General features: G+C 42.9%; 1 protein-coding gene across 1 annotated transcript; it reads right to left on the bottom strand.

The window, feature by feature from the left end:
- UBL7 (ubiquitin like 7) lies at positions 1–16,303 on the bottom strand. Its single transcript, XM_007948966.2, has 10 exons — positions 16,096–16,303; positions 13,615–13,734; positions 9,912–9,994; positions 9,024–9,108; positions 8,435–8,492; positions 7,493–7,626; positions 7,183–7,232; positions 6,823–6,990; positions 6,117–6,239; positions 1–138 (listed from the first exon to the last, which is right to left on the bottom strand). The coding sequence occupies exons 1-10, from the start codon at positions 16,277–16,279 to the stop codon at positions 1–3; spliced, it is 1,143 nt and encodes a 380-aa protein (XP_007947157.1). The 5' UTR covers positions 16,280–16,303.
- Between the last annotated feature and the right edge of the window lie 449 nt (positions 16,304–16,752).

Here is a 16,752-nt window from a genome sequence, read left to right as displayed (position 1 = left end):
TCAGGGGGCTCCTCCAGCAAAGATGAGCTCCAGGGCTGCCTGGATGTCCCCCCCAGTGGCCTGCAAGGCCCGCAGGCTCAGCTCATCATCCTGGATGCCCATGTCACGTAGCTGTTGCAGCTGGGGCTGCCACTGGCTCTGTGGAAAGACAGGAACAGGCAGAAGCTATTAGTAGAGATTCTAAAATCAACTTACTTATACCTATCCTTCCAGGAGAAATTAAGGAAAGTGGGTATCTATAGCAATGTTTCTGATGTAAATTCCATAGAACATGGGGCTTCAAGGAAGGCTAAAAGACGGGCTTGAGAGTTTAGAGAACAAATTAAAAGTTTTGAAATAAAAAACGGGAAATTTTAGGATAAAGATCAAAAGAGAAAGCACAAATTACTTAATGTCTACATTCCAAGAGATTAGGTAACATGTTTTCCTTCTGATATATAAACACTACATCTATATACACACAAATACATATACAATGGCTAACTATGCATATACACACACTTATATCTATAAATGGAGGTAAATACATTTTCCAATTATTTCATTTTTGAACATGAGTGTAGTAAAAATCTTACTCTCATCTACTCCTATCCTGAAGATGGGGTCTCAGAAATAGATTTGGAGGAGAATGAAGGGGAGGGGCAGGGAGGAGAACTCCCAAGCCTCTTGTTTCTTCGGGGAGATATCACACTTAGGTAAAGTAAATAAATGGTCAATGAAAAAAAGTAAGACCCTCAACGAGATAGATTGACACAGTCACTGCAACAATAGGTTCAAGCATGGCAACAATTGTGAGGATGGCGCAGGGCCAGGTAGTGTTTCATTCTGTTGTACACAGGTCCCTATGAGTCAGAACTGACTCAAGGGCACCTAAAAACAACATTACTTATCCATTTCTTATACTTCTATCCTATACCTTTCCCCCACCTCCTTTTAACATAACCAATCTATCTTAGAGATCTTTTCATGCCAGTACATAAATAAGTTTTTAATAACTGTGTAATATTCCACCTTGTGGATGTCCTGAAATGTACCATAATTGGTCTAGTTCCCATCTTGTGTTATAAACAATGGTGCAATGACTAACCATACATGTCATTTCCACAAACACATACATCTCTAGGATAAATACCTAGAAATGGGGCTGCTAAGAATTTCACAGGTTTAAGGCCCTCTGTATTTCCTTTACAGTGAATTGTCTGTTAACACTCTTTACATTTTCCTATGGGGCTACTGTTTCTAAATTTCTAGGACCTCAAGTCAGTGAGATTCGTCCTTTTCAACTATGTGTTACAGACTTTTTCCCAGTTTCTTGTTAGCCTTTAGACTTTGCTTATTCTTTGGTTTGGTTTTCCAGGCAGAAACTTCCAGTTTTGAGAACTCAGAATTTATTACTCTTGGACTTCTGACTTCTGGAACTGTAAGAGAATAAATTCGTGTTGTTTTAAGTCACCAAAAAAAGTACTACTCTTTTATTTAATGGTTTCTGGGGTTTTGCAGTTCAGCTATAAAAAGCCTCTCTCTACTTCAAAGATATAAGGAAAACCCCCCCAGTACTTTCTTGGCTTCACTGACATTTCACGGCAGGAGGGCAGTGCCTAGCTGAAAAAACAACGTGTTCATACATGGAAAGGAGAAAGCAGGGGGGATGAAATGTAAATTCAGAGAGGTTGGCAAGGGTAGGATGGCTTAAAAAAAACCACACAAATCAACTCAGATTCATTTTACAGGACAAATGGAGCTCCTGAGCTAGAGAGTAAAATGAGCAGGTGTCCAGGTCAGGAAGATGAAGAAACAAAACTAGTTGCCTGCACGCCGTGTTCCTGTTCCTCTTACTGTCCACGAGGACCTTGCGGCGTAGTAGAAACAACACGGATTTTAATCATCTCTACTATTTGATGGCCTTGTGACCCTAGACAAATTATAGGAATGTCACTTACATCAGAGGCTTATTGTGAGGAAAAATGGAAACTGATATGAAGCAACCAACTGTACAGTGGTGTGCAGTAACACCTGCTCCCCCCTTACGTATTCCTTCCACTTAGCTGCAAAGGGGTTTTCTAGGAAGCAGAGTAAATGGTCTCCCAGAATTGCTCCCCAGAATGGTTAGATTGAGTCTGATCTCTCAGCTTGGTATTCAAGGCCCCTCACTCTCAGGCTCCTGCTCTCCGTTTCTCTGGCTTCATCTCAGGATCTTCTACACTGTTGTTGTTGCTGTTGTTAGGTGCCATCAAGTCAGCTTCAACTCACAATGGTTCTATGTACAACAGAACTAAACACTGGCCAGTCCTGCACCAGCCTCACAATACTTGCTATACCTGAGCCCACTGGTGCAGCCACTATGTCACTGGTGACAAGTGGATAAGGCACTTGGCTGCTCACCAAACCCACGAGCTGCTCCATGGAAGGAAGATGGCCTCAGAAACCCAATGGGAATTGCTACGAGTCACAATCGACTTGATGGCAATGAGTTTGTTTTTTCCCTTCTACACTAGGCCTATAGTTTTTGGTTTTTTTTTTTTTTAATTGTGATTTGGGTGAATGGTTACAGAGCAAATTCACTTTCCATATAGCAGCTCACATACACTTTGTTTCATGACATTGACTATAATTTCCCATAATGCAACTGCTCCCCTCCCACTTCATCCCCATAGTTACCTCTTCCTTGTGTCCTTCCCTCCCCTGCACTCCTGCCCTGCTGAGCGGTCTCCCTGTGCATACACAGCCCTTCTATTCTCCCATGATTGATCTCTCCAAGGAGTGTATCTACCTAATGTAAATGTTCAGCTCATATGCCCACCTTTTGTTTGGCTGGAAGCCATGGGACTGGGTTCAATTCCAGACCTGAAGGGCAGCTAGGGGCCATAGTTTCAGTGGTTCCATCAGGCTCTATCAGACCAGCAAACCTGATCCCCCCCACTTTTTAATTTTGAGTTTTGTTCTACATCGTTCTCCCTCTCTGATCAGGATCCTCCTACATAGATCCCCCTCCGAGTGGTTGACAGTGGTAGCTGGGCACCATCTAGTTCTTCTGGTCTCATAGTTGTACAGGCTGAGGATCGCATGGTATACCAGTTGCTTGGATTAATTGTTTCCATGCATCTTTAGTTTCCTTCATTCTTCTTTGCTTTGGACAAGGAGAGACCCATCGTTGTATCTAGATGACTGCTTGCAAGCTTTTAAGATCCCAGTTGCTACAAAGTAGGATGTGGAACAATGTTTTTGTGTGCACAGGATCACTATGAGTTGGAGATGACTCAACGGCACCTAACAACAATATGTTATTTCAATTGAGCTTGATGTCCCCTGTGACTATGGTCCAAGCCCACAAGTCCAACTATCTGCTCCCTCTGGATAGCTGGTTATGGCCAACAAGTGACTACAATCTTGTCCCTTGTCATAGGCCTATAGTTTTGAGTATGTCACACACACCTCCATACATTTCCTCAAACAGGTAGTTGCCTCTGCCTAGACACCATCCTTCCAACACCCATTACCTACTTGTTTAACCTCTAATTTTTTTTTTTTAATGTTTTACTGTGGTTTGGATTAATGTGCTATGAGACCACAATTAATTTCCCATTCAACAATTTAAACACCTTGTTTCATGACATTAGTTGCAATCCCCTCAATGTAACAGCACTCTTCCCACCTCCTCCCTGTGTTCCCTGTTTCCATTCACCCAGCTTTCCAGCCCTCTCCTGCCTTTTAAACTTTGTTTTTGGACAAATGCTGCCCTTTTGGTCTCATATGGTTGATTGTTCTGAGAAGCACATTCCTCTTGGGTGTTACTGTTCACTTTCTAGTACTACTGTTTGGCTGAAAGATGCTCTCTGGTAGTGAGTTCCATTCCAGATTTGAAGAGTGTCGAAGGGCCATAGTCTTGGGGGGTTCCTATCAGACCAGTAAGTCTGGTGTTTTTTATGATTTTGTTCTACATTCTTCTTCCATTCTGTCAAGGACCTTCTATTGTGATCCCAGTCAGAGTGGTTGGTAGGGGGAGCCAGGCACCATATAGTTCTTGATCTCAGGCTAATGGATGCTGTGGTCCATTAGTCCTTTGGACTAATTATTTCCTTGAGTTTTTAATTTTCTTCACTCTTCTTTGCTTCAGATGGGAAGGCACTAATAGTTAGCTGTATCTTAGATGACCACTTGGAAGCTTTTAAGACCTCAGTTGGTACTCACTCAAGCAGGATGTAAAACACCATCTTTGTGGACTATGATGCCAACTGATCTCCCAAGACTATGGTCTTAAGCCCTCAAGCCCAATGACTCAGTCCCTATTCAAAGTGTATGGTTATAGCTATGAAGTTTTCATAACTTCACTCCTTGTATGCTTTCCTCTATGTTGTTGTTAAGTGCCGTCGAGTCGTTTCCGACTCATAGCGACCCCATGCACAGCAGAACGAAACACTGCCTGATCCTGCGCCAGCCCCACAATCCCTGCTATACTTGATCCCATCATCGCAGCCACCGTATCAGGACATATTTGCAGCACATACAAATACATATGCCAAACCTACATATGGTGTGAGTGTACTCCCATATGCCATCCCCACACCTGCTCGACTTATATATATTCACCTATGTATCCACTCATAAATTATTACTGTTACTGTACAACTGTGTATGTAATGGCATTTAACACTATTGTGTTCCACTGTCATGTACCTCCCCCTTATTGTGAATTGACTTTTCCTTCAAACAAGTTAATATATGTTTACTATCTAGTTAGTGGTTTTCCCTCCCTCCCTCTCCCAACCCTGGTAACCATCAAAGAGTATTTCTTTCTGTGAGTAAACCTTTTCTTAACTTTGCATAATAGGGGTCTCACCTTTTTTTTTTTTTTGGTATAATAGTTGTAATCACTAAAGGTCTTACTGTCCTTTAGCGATTGACTTACTTCACTCGGCATAACGTCCTCTAGGTTCTGTGAAATGTTTCACAGAATCATCGTTATTCTTTAATATCGTGTACTATTTTGTTATATGTACATAGTTTGCTTATCCATTCATCCACTCATGGGCACTTAGGTTGTTTCCACCTTTTTGCTATTGTGAATGATGCTACAATGAACATGGGTACGTGTCACAATTTTTATTTCTCTAGGATATATACCTAGTAATGGGATTGCTGGGTCATACGGTATCTTTATTTCTAACTTTTTAAGGAAGCATCATACTGTTCTCCACAGTGGTTGTACCATTTTATAATCCTACTAGCAGTGTATGAGAGTTCCAACCTCCCCAAAATCTTGCCAGCATCTGTTACTTTCTGTTTTTGATCATTGCTATTATAGCTGGGGTGAGATGGTATCTCATTATTGTTTTGATTTGCACCTGTCTAATGACTAATGATCTCAAGCATCTCTTGAAGTATTTGTTGGCAACCTGAATGTCTTCTTTGGTGAAGTGTCTATTCACATCCTTTACCCATTTTTAATTGGATTGTTTGTCTTTTTATTGTGGAGGTGTTGAAGTCTTCCGTAAGTTTTACAAATTTGTCCCTTGTCAGATATGTCATTGCCAAAAAATTTTTCCTAGGTTCTCTTTTTACTCATTTGGAGGATTCTTTTGATGTACATTAACTGTTTAATTTTTAGGAGGTCCCAGTCATCCAGTTTATCTAACTAATTCCTTGGCAATCAGCTGAGACATCCCTTCCTCAGAAAAGTTTTGCTGACCTAGGCCCTCATCTTCAGCCTGGCTGGGTTTCTCTCCTTGCTGCTCACTCAGTTCAGTAACTCCCTGTGACTCTGCATGGCCAGGAACAATTTTCTCAACTAGCCCCAGTGTCTGGACCCAGGTCTGGTATAAACATGCTCAGTCAACACTCACTGAATAAATGAATGGCTCTTTGACTAAAACTCTCATGGCTTTCTAAGCCAGGCAGTTAATGGTGTCAGGCTGTGGTTACTGGATATAAGAGTGGAGGCCAAAGGGACAACAACCCTTGCTCAGAGCATTCCTCACCTGTCACATTGTCACACCCCTGCTATACCTAGAGAGAAATACACCACAAGGGAAGGAACCTCCAGAGAGCAGAAAAATGCTTGGAATCCAATGTACCTAGGAAGGCCCATGGAAAACAGGGAAAAAGTGGGGAAGACTGACCTGGAGGCTGGGCTGCCCAGAGGCCTGCAGAGCATGTTGCAAGGCTTGGCTGAAGAGATCATTGGTGATGGGTGTCCCTGACTGGACGCCAGAGGACATTGGTGAAGTCCCTGAGGAATGGCCCTAGAGACAAATCAGTGTGGTCAGTGCCACCCTCCAATACACCTCAATCTCACAGCAGATCCCACTGCTGACACACACCCTGTGGTGCCCCTGAGGTACCTCACTACTGCCTCCCAACACGGGCTTGCCCGTGCAACAGCCACATAATGGTCCCTAAAAGCTGTGCGTGTGGGCAGGACAGGTTCCATTCTCTTCTGCTCTGAGGAATTGGAATCCAAGCCCCTGACCCAGTTTGATACCCTAACTTTGGGAGAGCTGGCTCAGAAGTTGGGATGGACCCGGTACCAGGAATGCTGAAGCAGGTGATGTCTGGCCCCTATGTGGAAGGGCACATTATGTAAGGGGAGAGTCTTCTCAACCACCAGAAGGAATCAATCAGGACTGTGCTGAAAACCAGACTTCTCAAACCTAAAAGCAAGCGTGAGAGAAACCTCACCGGAGGTACAATAAGAAATTTCCACTCAGGGTCCAGGCAGAGTTCACTGCAAACCAGACCTAACACCAGAGTCATCAAAGACAAACTACTAGCAGGAACCTCTCCCTTGGGGGCCTGCAAGAGATAGTCCCAGCCCTCTCTCCATACCTGGGTGCCAGGAGTCGGTGTGTGAGAGCTGCTCTCCGGAGTGCTGGCCAGGGCCAGGGCGGTGGCCAGCTCACTTTGGGTGATGGGCCGGGGCCCAGCAGCTCCACTGTATCCCAGGGATGCTGGGCGGGAGCTGGGTGTGCTGCCAGAGGGCGTAGACCTGGTGCTCTGGAGAAAGAAGGCACCGGGAATCAGGGAAGCAACACTGTGAAATTCCCCAATAAATCCCACCTTCCATTCCAGGAATAGTTCTTAGGGAAGCTCCCTAAGCTTTCAGGTTCAGAAAAGAATCCAGGTCCCAGCCAGAAGTGCATCCCAGACACCATCTCCCTCAAAAAAGGAGGCAGCCAGACTACTTACTGGGTGAAAGTCATCCTCATCATCTGAGAGCCCTTCAAACAGGAAGCCACCTGAGGGAGGGAGAACAGATTTCAGGAAGAACAACAGAAAGGCACAGGCACAGCTCCAAAATCTCAGCTCAAGTTACTCTCCAAATTCATATCCTCATCTCTCGCTTTGGAAAATTACAGGACAGATGCACTTCCTGACTCAAACCAAGAGCTCCCGAGGAACGCCCTCTGCCAGAGCTATACATAGCTGCCGAGTAAAGCTCACCCCCGGGTGCTGTCTGCTCCCGAAGGGGCCCAGCTTACACTCTCTTGGGGCTCACCTGGCATGTCTCGGTACGAGCTGGAGGGCATGCTCCGGGAAGAGGAGTCAGCCCCCGGCAATGGGGTGCTGCCCGCCACCGAGTGCAGAACCAGCACAATAGCATTGACCAGGGCTGGATGGGCAGGCACCAACCTGGCAGGAAAAAACCCAAGGGTGACTGAGAAGAAGGGAATACTCTCGGCCATGGCGAGGGACAGGACTTCTGGGTGGCTTTCACAACAGTCAAGTCTCCTGGGCCAGCCCGTAAATTTCTTAGTCTTCAGCACCTTCCTCCAGGAGGCTTTGTCCTTCTATTGCTTTCCCTTAGCAACAGCAGCAGTGCCTCCAGTTCCTGGGATCCACTTCAGATTCTTCCCTACCACGGCCTTCCCCTCAGATGAGGTAAGAGGCAGCATGGCATGATGGGACATGTATGGCCTGGGAAGCTCAGGTTCAGTCTCTAGTCTGATTCTTTACTGGGCAACCTGTGACAGGCCCCCTCCCTTTTCAGGGAAGGGTTCAGCTTCCTCATTTGCCAAAAAAAAAAAAAAAAGGGACATAGCATCTACTGTCCCTTTTAGCACTAAAATTTTATAAATCTATGCATCTGTTTCTCTTTTCCACCAGCTTAAAATCCTTCAAAGGCTCCCTAATATCTATTGAATGAAATCTAAACTAAGCCTGGCATGCAAAGCCCTCACCTTCCGATTCCTGCTTTAGCCCAACAGTCTCCACATGCTCCCTGACCTTGGGCTTTATCGTCCCACAAGTAGCCCTTGCTCTTTTTCACCTCCATACCAACCTATTTAGAAGGTAGACCTGGTGACAGACTGGGAATGGTTTCCAAGAGCAGAATCCATTCCTTTTAGGTTTTAGGATTCTGGGGTCAGAAGCACTTAGGCTCCTAGCCCAACTTTATGAAGAAATATAAGCTACCTCTTAATAAGATGGTTACACTTACGTATCAAGCATGTTGGGATCAGCAAAGACAGAGAAGAGGTCCTTGTCTTGAAGAACCCCTGAAAAAGAATGTGGCTCACCTCAGAGAATGAATTTATAATGGATCCAGGATACAGGATACAGGACATAGGAGCACAACCCAGCACTCATGTGAGGCAGGAGGAAACAAACTACCAAGCAGCACAACGCAAGCACTTGCCATCTTATTACCACATCTTGTTCTAGTAGTGATGTTCTCTACTTACCATGTCCTTCCTGCACTTAAGACGCACCCTGGGTACCAACTACACCTCAGCCACTTCTTCTCCCTATATCTGGGTGCTACCCTAATCTATGAAGGCTTGCAGCAAGTCTTCCCTGACAGCTGTGGTTTTGGCTGTTGTCCTCATGTATGATTTAGGCTATGATTTCTCCATGAGAATGAGCTCTTAGAAGGCTGGGTGTATCTAATACATTTTGGTTACTCCTCTGCCTCATAAGACCAGTGATTCTTTAAAATATGGTCAAAGTCTCTTTAGGATAATTGCCTTTTCCTGGTTTTTCCTTTGCCAAACAACTCCTACCTTCCTTAAGTTGATTTTTGCACTTACCGAGTGCAATGGGGTCACTGCTGAGGCCTGGGGTGGCCACAATGATTTGATCCAAAGATTCCTTATTGCTCAGCATCTTAAAGACCTGCAAGAGAAATGGAGTCGGGGGCTAAGCATCCCAACCAGCACGATCCACTTCACAAATATCCACACTTTGCTCAAGTGCTTCCTCCCTCCAAGTGCTGGCACATAGGCCACCACAATGGAACAACAGCTGCAGGTAACACATGAACATCTTTTTATTCTGAAACTGTAGTTTACTGGAAGGAAAATAAATAATTTAAAAAAAAAAAAAAAAAAAGCAAGCCCACAGTAAACCTTTAATCTCTGATCTTTTCCTCTAGCTACAGTTCTAACGCTTCCAAAATAAAAGCTTTCATTACAAGCCCAACAACAAAGGTTTTGCTAGGCCCCAAAAGTCCTTTTCGATCTCTATACCATTATCATTTCACGTTTAAATAGACTAGGAATTTCACAGCTGTGTAACTTTTGCTTGCTACCTCTCTCATAAAAAGGTATCAGCTCATTTCCCCAGAGAAGAAATCCAGGTATGGGGAGATGGCAGGCAATTTGGCCAGAGTCAAACAATGATGCACACAAAAACAGTTGTATCTGGATCCTTTGGCTACAACCACATTGATTCCGTGAGGTCAGTATCAGGAGAGGCTGTATCATTAGCATCAGAGGGAATCAACAACGTCTGGCTGAGAGTCTTCGAGAAGATAGGGCTCTTCTGAGGCCCACAGACATGGCAAAAACTCCCCAAGGAACTCTTGGTTGCCATGGCAATGGGCTTCCAGATCCCACTCTATACCACTCCCAGTGTTTACACCCTCTCCTGCAGTCCTTGGCAGGAGTCTGGGGCTGGGGGCCGTGATACACACTCACCGCCTCTCTGTAGGAAGAGCTGCTGTGCAGGGCAGTGTGCAGCACCCGGAACTCCCTCATGGCAGCTACTTTATCCACAGGTTCTAAGGATAAGACACTCACAGTCACCCTACAGCCCAGGCCCTGGCCCTGCCACCAACCCATGTGACATCACTTTCGCATGTACTCAAGCGTAGCCTAGTCTAGGGGTTCCCATTCCACATCACCCCACTGACCATGTGAGTGTTGTTCAGAAAAGCCCATTTATGCCACAGATACGAACAATGCTCTCTTTTTCAAGACTTCTTTAGACAAAACAGGCAACTCAATTCAAGTTCCAGCAGAGGGGAAGAATGTTACCACATGAAACAAAATGCTTTGGTCAATATCCCAATGCAGGAATTCTAGACTTCTTACATTTGAACAGGAGGATGGTGTATATTCAACTCAGTAGACTCATATGCAGTGATTTAAAATAAGTGCTACAGACCATCTTAACCCTATGGAGTTATGTTGACACAATATGTTAAGAGAAAGAAAAAGAACAAAGTTGTATGTGTATTCTGCTGAAACTATGTAAAATGTGTCAGTGTCCATATGGTTGTGACTGGAAGGGGATAAGAAGATCAGCACTTAAGAAGGGTGACAGGATCCTGGGTAACTGTTTCCTCTCTGATATTTTCTTTCACACTTCTGTAAAACTGTCCTAAACTTAAAATACAAGAAGGACCAAAAAAAAAAAAAAAAAAACACTGTACTTCTAAGGCTCTTAACAAACTTTCACCCTATAGTTCATACCCACCAACCCACTGCTGTTGAGTCGAATCCGACTCATAGCAACCCTTCCTTGGGTTTCCGAGGCAGTATCACTACGGAAGTAGATTGCCCAACCTTCCTTCCAAGTGGCTGGTGGGTTTGAACCTGGCTTCAGATCTAACCAGAAGGTTAGCAGTCAAATGCCTTAGGCACTATGCCACTAGAGTTCCCTATAGTTCACAGCATATGTTTTTTTGGGACCTTAAATTGTCTTTCTGATTTCTGGATAACTATTATTCATATATGTGGTGAAGTTTAGCAGTTGCCTTAATTTTACTTGGTTACAAAACTATTTTAGGACATCAGCCAATTTCAAAGGTAAAGACATTTGGGTAACAGGGGAAAGGGAAGTGGGAAGTTCTCCCTGGGTCATACTTTTTAAAAAGTGGTTATTCTTACCCAGGACCACCACTTATGACTGTAGAGACTATGTACTGCCCAAACCAGGGGGCACCACTCCCAGAACAGGTCACTGGCACCCTTGCAGTTACTTGCTCATTCTTATCTTTAGTCCTAATCATGAAGGTTGTCTCCTGAAAAATATTCAACTGAAGTAAATTATCTAATGGATTCATTCTACGAGCATGTACCGGAAATTTACTGCTTGTCTAGCTTTACGCAGGGGGAAGAAATGCAAAGAATAAAAAAGTCTGCCATCAAGGAACTAGTAAGACAGCAGGAGAAAAAGAGATCAGAACACATACTACAAAATACCATGCTGAGGGCCACAGCAAAGATGTGGATTCTAGGTTATTAAGAACACAGAGGCAACATGAACCATCACTGAGGAGAAGGTAAGACACCATGCTGCCTCCCAGAAGAGACTGTTTGTGTAAGTCTTTAAGGTAAAGCAGATACTCCCTGGGAGGAAAAGGCAAAGCAGATGTTCCCGGGGAGGAAAAGGCATTCCAAGCTAAGTGAGAACACGTGCAAACACAGGGATGAATAAAAGAATGTGATGCTTTTAAGGAGCAGTCTTTTTATGTGGCTGGAGCTCAGGGTACATATCACTGCTCAACAGCAGGCTAAGTTGAGATCCTGAAGGGATTGGTAAATGGCCGTGGAGAACTACCAAAGGAATGCAGGTGGGACTGACAAGACCTCCTCCTGGAGGCTCTAATCCAGTGGAGGACCAGGAAATATACTTGCTTAGAAGAGAAGTGCTCAGGGATAAAATAGCTAAAATACATTTACAAAAACAGTTTATTTTCAGATCTAAAGGTTCATTTTCATCTTCCAATAAAAAGTTCATGTATATCAAGAATAAATCTCTAGCCAAAAGTAGAGGAGGGGAGGGATGCTTAATATCTTAAGCTGATAATCAGCTAAGAGTAATGATTGTCTCAGTAATATCTCTGAGCTAATTTCACCCTTTAGAAGTGGGAGGAAGCCAGCCCAGTAGAAGGACACACACTCTTGAGGCAGGATGGCCTGGGTTCACATCCCAGTCTTTGGTATTCATTTTCTAAGTAGGTGACCCTAAAGAAATAAATACTTTTCCAATTCTTTTTCTTTATCTATAAAATGTTAATACTATTACCTACTCTGCAGAACCACTATAATGAACGATTAAATGAGATACCAAAGGAAAAAAAACCTAGCTCTTAGAAGCAACAAATGTTACCTCCCTTCTATGAATGCCCTTGAGCCAAAGACCACCAGGGGCATACCTACAGTTGAACAGGTTGGGTTTATGCTCTTTATAGACAAACAGAATGCACACCATGGGGAGCCACAGGGCTTCTCAAGAAGGTAGTGAAAGGACTTATTACAGGATTTGGTTGGGTGATTTTGGGAGAAGTTTAAGGAAGAGGGATTTTGCTCTGGATTGGATGCCATCAGGAAGTAGGGTTGACTTTATGACTGGCTATTTCAGAAGGATGGAAAACTAAATAAAGCAAAGCTAAAGCTGTAACTGTTCAAGAAGCAGCAGTTGCTCATATTAGCCAGGATAGAGTGGTATCTGGTCATTTTCGTGATTTGAACAATGTTTATGTATGAGTTCAAACATGAGAGGAATCTTGTTTTAGTCTTGATCCACCACAGGCTCAGAGTAAGTGGCCTGGTCTGATGCTGATGATCTATGATACCATTTATATTCAACTTGAGAACACCAAGACCTAGCTGATAAGTACCAGGTCAGCCCCCAGACATCAGGGGCTGTTTTCTTTCTCACTTCCCATCAGTATGCAAAAGATGTTTTTATCCTTTATGTTTAGGATCAAAAAACAGACTAAATTTCAAACTGATAACTAATCACAGTAATCATGAACATTTAAAACTAGGTCAAAACGCCAGTTTAACAAAACTAATCTCTTTTATACAGCTCAGCTTTATTCTTGGTGAGGTAATTTAAAACACAAATTTTAAATTATGAATTACACACTGTACCTTTTATTAATAAATCAAAAAGGCATTATAGGTTTTGGATAATTTTTGCAAGAGCTACTTTAATGCTATTTGAGTATTTTTAAGCTTCAGGAAAATAAATTACCAGTACAGCAGGAGTTAGCTCACTAAGCAAACCACTACCTGAGGTGGTTGTAAGAAGAGAACAAACTACAGCACTAGATGAGTGCAGGAAGCTTCCAACTTCTTTCTAATAAGAACAACAGGATACAAAGTTCACTGAGAAATAAGCTTTTAACCTAAAAGAGTTTTAAATTAGACACACACTTCCCATCTCATTAGAAAACAGTGGGTAATGAACTTACAAAGTAGAGATGTGGTGCTGGCAGTAAGAAGTTCAAAACTGGCCTTTGTTTACCAATATGCAACAATATCTTTCGTAACCATTTCAGTAAATCATCCCTTTGCTCCACCCAAGCTCATGCCTTGAGAACACTAGACCCTTCCCTTACGGATATTAGAGAAACTCTGACTGTTAAAGAGCCAGCCCCTCACTCACCTGGTTTCTGATCAGGCTCGGGCCAGGACTTGCGCAGAACATGGACTGTGGACCCAGGTTGAATGCCATAGAAGTCAAGGGTTTGGTCATCTTTAAGCTTCCGGCCACAGTAGATCAGATCTGAAAAAGGAACAGTCTGTTTATATTCTGCTCCTCAAAACAATTTAGAAAGTTGGTTTCTATCCTCGAAGAACTTTATCTTGACTGGATAGATGGCAGAGTAAAAGGTACTCTTACTTAAGAAATCTATTTTAATAACTGTTTGTAAGAACAAACCTACAAAGTGGAGTTATACAGAATCTGTCTACAGGAAAGTCCTAAAGCTTAACATTGTGACAACTGCTCAATTTTAACAAATGGAAAACAATTCAACAACCAAAAAAGGATGAACCCAGTACCAGAATGACGGAAAAATTTGGCCAATTGGATCCCTAAGCTATTAAAAATTACAACATTTGGGGGCTGGATACACCTCTGAAACTACTGCCTTGAAATAATCTTTAAAACTTAGAACCAAAAATATCCTCTGAAGTCTTAAAACCAAACAACAGTTCCGCTTAATTAGTAAAAACTGTCTGCCTTCAGCATCTCTTTTAAGAACTCTCTACAGGGGATCAAAGTGACAATAGCATCTAGAAAGATTGGATAGGAACCCCAACAAAAGGGCAATGAGTTTCTATTAATGGGGAAGGAATAACTCCTAAAAGGAGAATGAGAATGATTGCACAATTCGAAGGATGTAATCAATGTCACTAAGTTGTACGTGTAAAGACAGTTGAATTGGTAATGTTTTGCTGTGTATATTCTTGTGGTAGTTAACACTGTGTTTCACTTTGGCTGGGCAACTGGATGCAGTTATTCCCCATGATGAGACTGGAATCAACTTCACGGTGATATCTGCTGTGAGCAGCTAATTAGCTGCCTTCAAGGTATGGCCTGCTTCCAGTAATTATAGAAAAGCTTTGAGAAAAAGTATCTAGCTTTTTGGCACATCTGGATCCTGTATTTGGCTGAGTCCTGGCTTATCGATCTTGGGATTCTGCCATTTTACCTGCTGACTTAGGGTTCAGCAGCCAGCAGCTACCTGAGTTAGGAGACACCTCCAGCTCCAGTAGGCCTGGAATAAGAGGCAGAGCTGAAGCCCAAGGTCGAGCGGCCTTCACCCTGCCCCTAGAGCCAACACTCTGAATTTGGACTTCTAGCCTCCTAAACCATAAAAGAATAAATTCTTGTTTTTTAAGCCATGAATTTGTAGTATTTCTGTTATAGCAGCACAAGAGAACCCAAACAGTTCTCAACAACAAATAAAAAAAAAAAAAAAAAACTATGAGGGATATAACACACTACACAAAACCTTATTCTACATCCTACTTTGGTGAATAGCAACTGGGGTCTTATAAACTTGCAAACAGCCATCTAAGATGCAACAATTGGTCTTTCCTCATCTGGAGCAAAGATGAATGAAGAAAACCAGACACACAGAAACAATTACTTCAAGGGACTAGTAGATCATATGAACCTCAGGCTAACATGATCCTTAGACCAGAACTAGATGGTGCCCAGCTACCACTTTCAGCCACTTAGCAAGGGATCAAAATAGGAGATCTTTGAGAGTGGGAGAAAAATGTGGAACAAAACTCAAAATCATAAAGACCAGGTTTACTGGTCTGATAGAGACTGGTAAAACCCCCAAGACTATGGGCCTTAGTCACCCTTCAGGCCTGGAATTGAACTCACTCTCATGGCTTCCAGCCAAATAATAGACAAGCATATAAGGTGAACATTTATACCAGGTATGTACACTTCATAGAACACTCAACCATGAGAGATCAGAAGGTCAGTATTTGCACAGGGAGATAGCTCAGAGGGCAAGAATGCATAGGAAAAAAGGACACAAAGAAAAGGTAACCACAGGGAAGAAGAGAGAAGAGAGCTGTTACATTATAAGGATTGCAATCAACATCATGAAACAAAATGTGTATGAATTGTTGTATGGAAAATGAATTTGCTCTGTAAACTTGCACTCAAATCACAATTAAAAAAAAAAAAAAAAACCTCTTTCCTCCAAGTGGTATGAATAACCTTGCCACCTTCTGCTTCCTTTTCTGTCTTTCCTCTAACCAACTAACCAAACAAAAATCCTTCTAATCATTTCTTAAGACCTTCCTCAAATACCATATACTAGGCAGCCTCCCCCAACTAACCCCTTTCCCTGCCCACCTCAAATTTTTGCACCTTCAAAGAAGTCAACAATATCTCAGTTTAAGAACTTTGTATAAGGTAGTTCAATATATGTAATTAAAATGGCAAACAACAGTTTCATTGCATGATTGTGTTTTGATCTGCCCAATACTCACTTCCATGAAGTGTTAACATTATGAGGCAACCAATTCCATGCTCTTTATTTCCTCTTGTAATTCCAGAAGTATCCTGCCCAAAAAGATCAGAGTAATAGTTCATCCCTAGTTTATGGAAACTCACCAATCAGCTCAGGGTCTGGAACAGATTCCTGGAGTTTTCCAGCAATGAGTTGCTTCAGAAACGAAATACTATAGCCTCCCAGCGAATATTCTCCCAGCTCTGTCTCTGGCAACCGAAGAATGGACTTTGGGGCAAGTGGTTGGTCAGCCAGCTTCACTGCCAGGTGCCAGTCTGAGAGAGACATCCTCTCTCTTTCGCGCTCTCTCTTTCTCCCTGTAAAAAAAAAAAAAAGCTTTAGAGGCTGAAGGTCAGAATGCACTCCTACTCCATTATACCCCTCAAGAGACTGAATGAGAGATAATCAGTGTGACACTTTTAGAAAAACACTGGATGCAACATCAGGAGGCCAGAACTCGAGTCTGGAGTCCTCTCTTTACTCATCTGTGATGGAAAGCAAAGTATTTCAGCTCTCTAGGCCTCAGTATTTTTTCATCTTTAATGTGGACGTTAAAAACACTATCCAACCGAGTAGGACTCTTGTGAGGTTCAAATGAGATCATCCAACCTTCCCTCTTCTGTACATTTCCTTATTTCAGACTTTTCTGTCAACTCTTGCTTGAACTTATACAACAGCTTACCAACAAGTTCCCCACCTCTTGCCTCTCTATCAAATATCCATGCTGCCACCCTAGTCATCATTTTAAAACACAGATCTCA

The sequence above is a fragment of the Orycteropus afer genome, unplaced genomic scaffold, assembly GCF_000298275.1.
Source record: "Orycteropus afer afer isolate SDZICR_OR568_19922 unplaced genomic scaffold, OryAfe1.0 scaffold00233, whole genome shotgun sequence".
In the NCBI taxonomy this organism is placed as follows: Eukaryota; Metazoa; Chordata; class Mammalia; order Tubulidentata; family Orycteropodidae; genus Orycteropus; species Orycteropus afer.
Note: the sequence above shows the minus strand (reverse complement) of the source record. Positions and strands in the feature narration are given on the sequence as shown.

Coding starts and splice junctions, on each gene's coding strand:
- UBL7 (XM_007948966.2), bottom strand. CDS start 16,279: ATGTCTCTCTCAGACTGGCACCTGGCAGTGAAGCTGGCTGACCAACCA. Junction 7,627..8,434: donor GATCCCAACATGCTTGATAC/GTAAGTGTAACC, acceptor TTTTCCTGCCAG/GTTGGTGCCTGCCCATCCAG. Junction 6,240..6,822: donor CACCGACTCCTGGCACCCAG/GTATGGAGAGAG, acceptor ATTTGTCTCTAG/GGCCATTCCTCAGGGACTTC.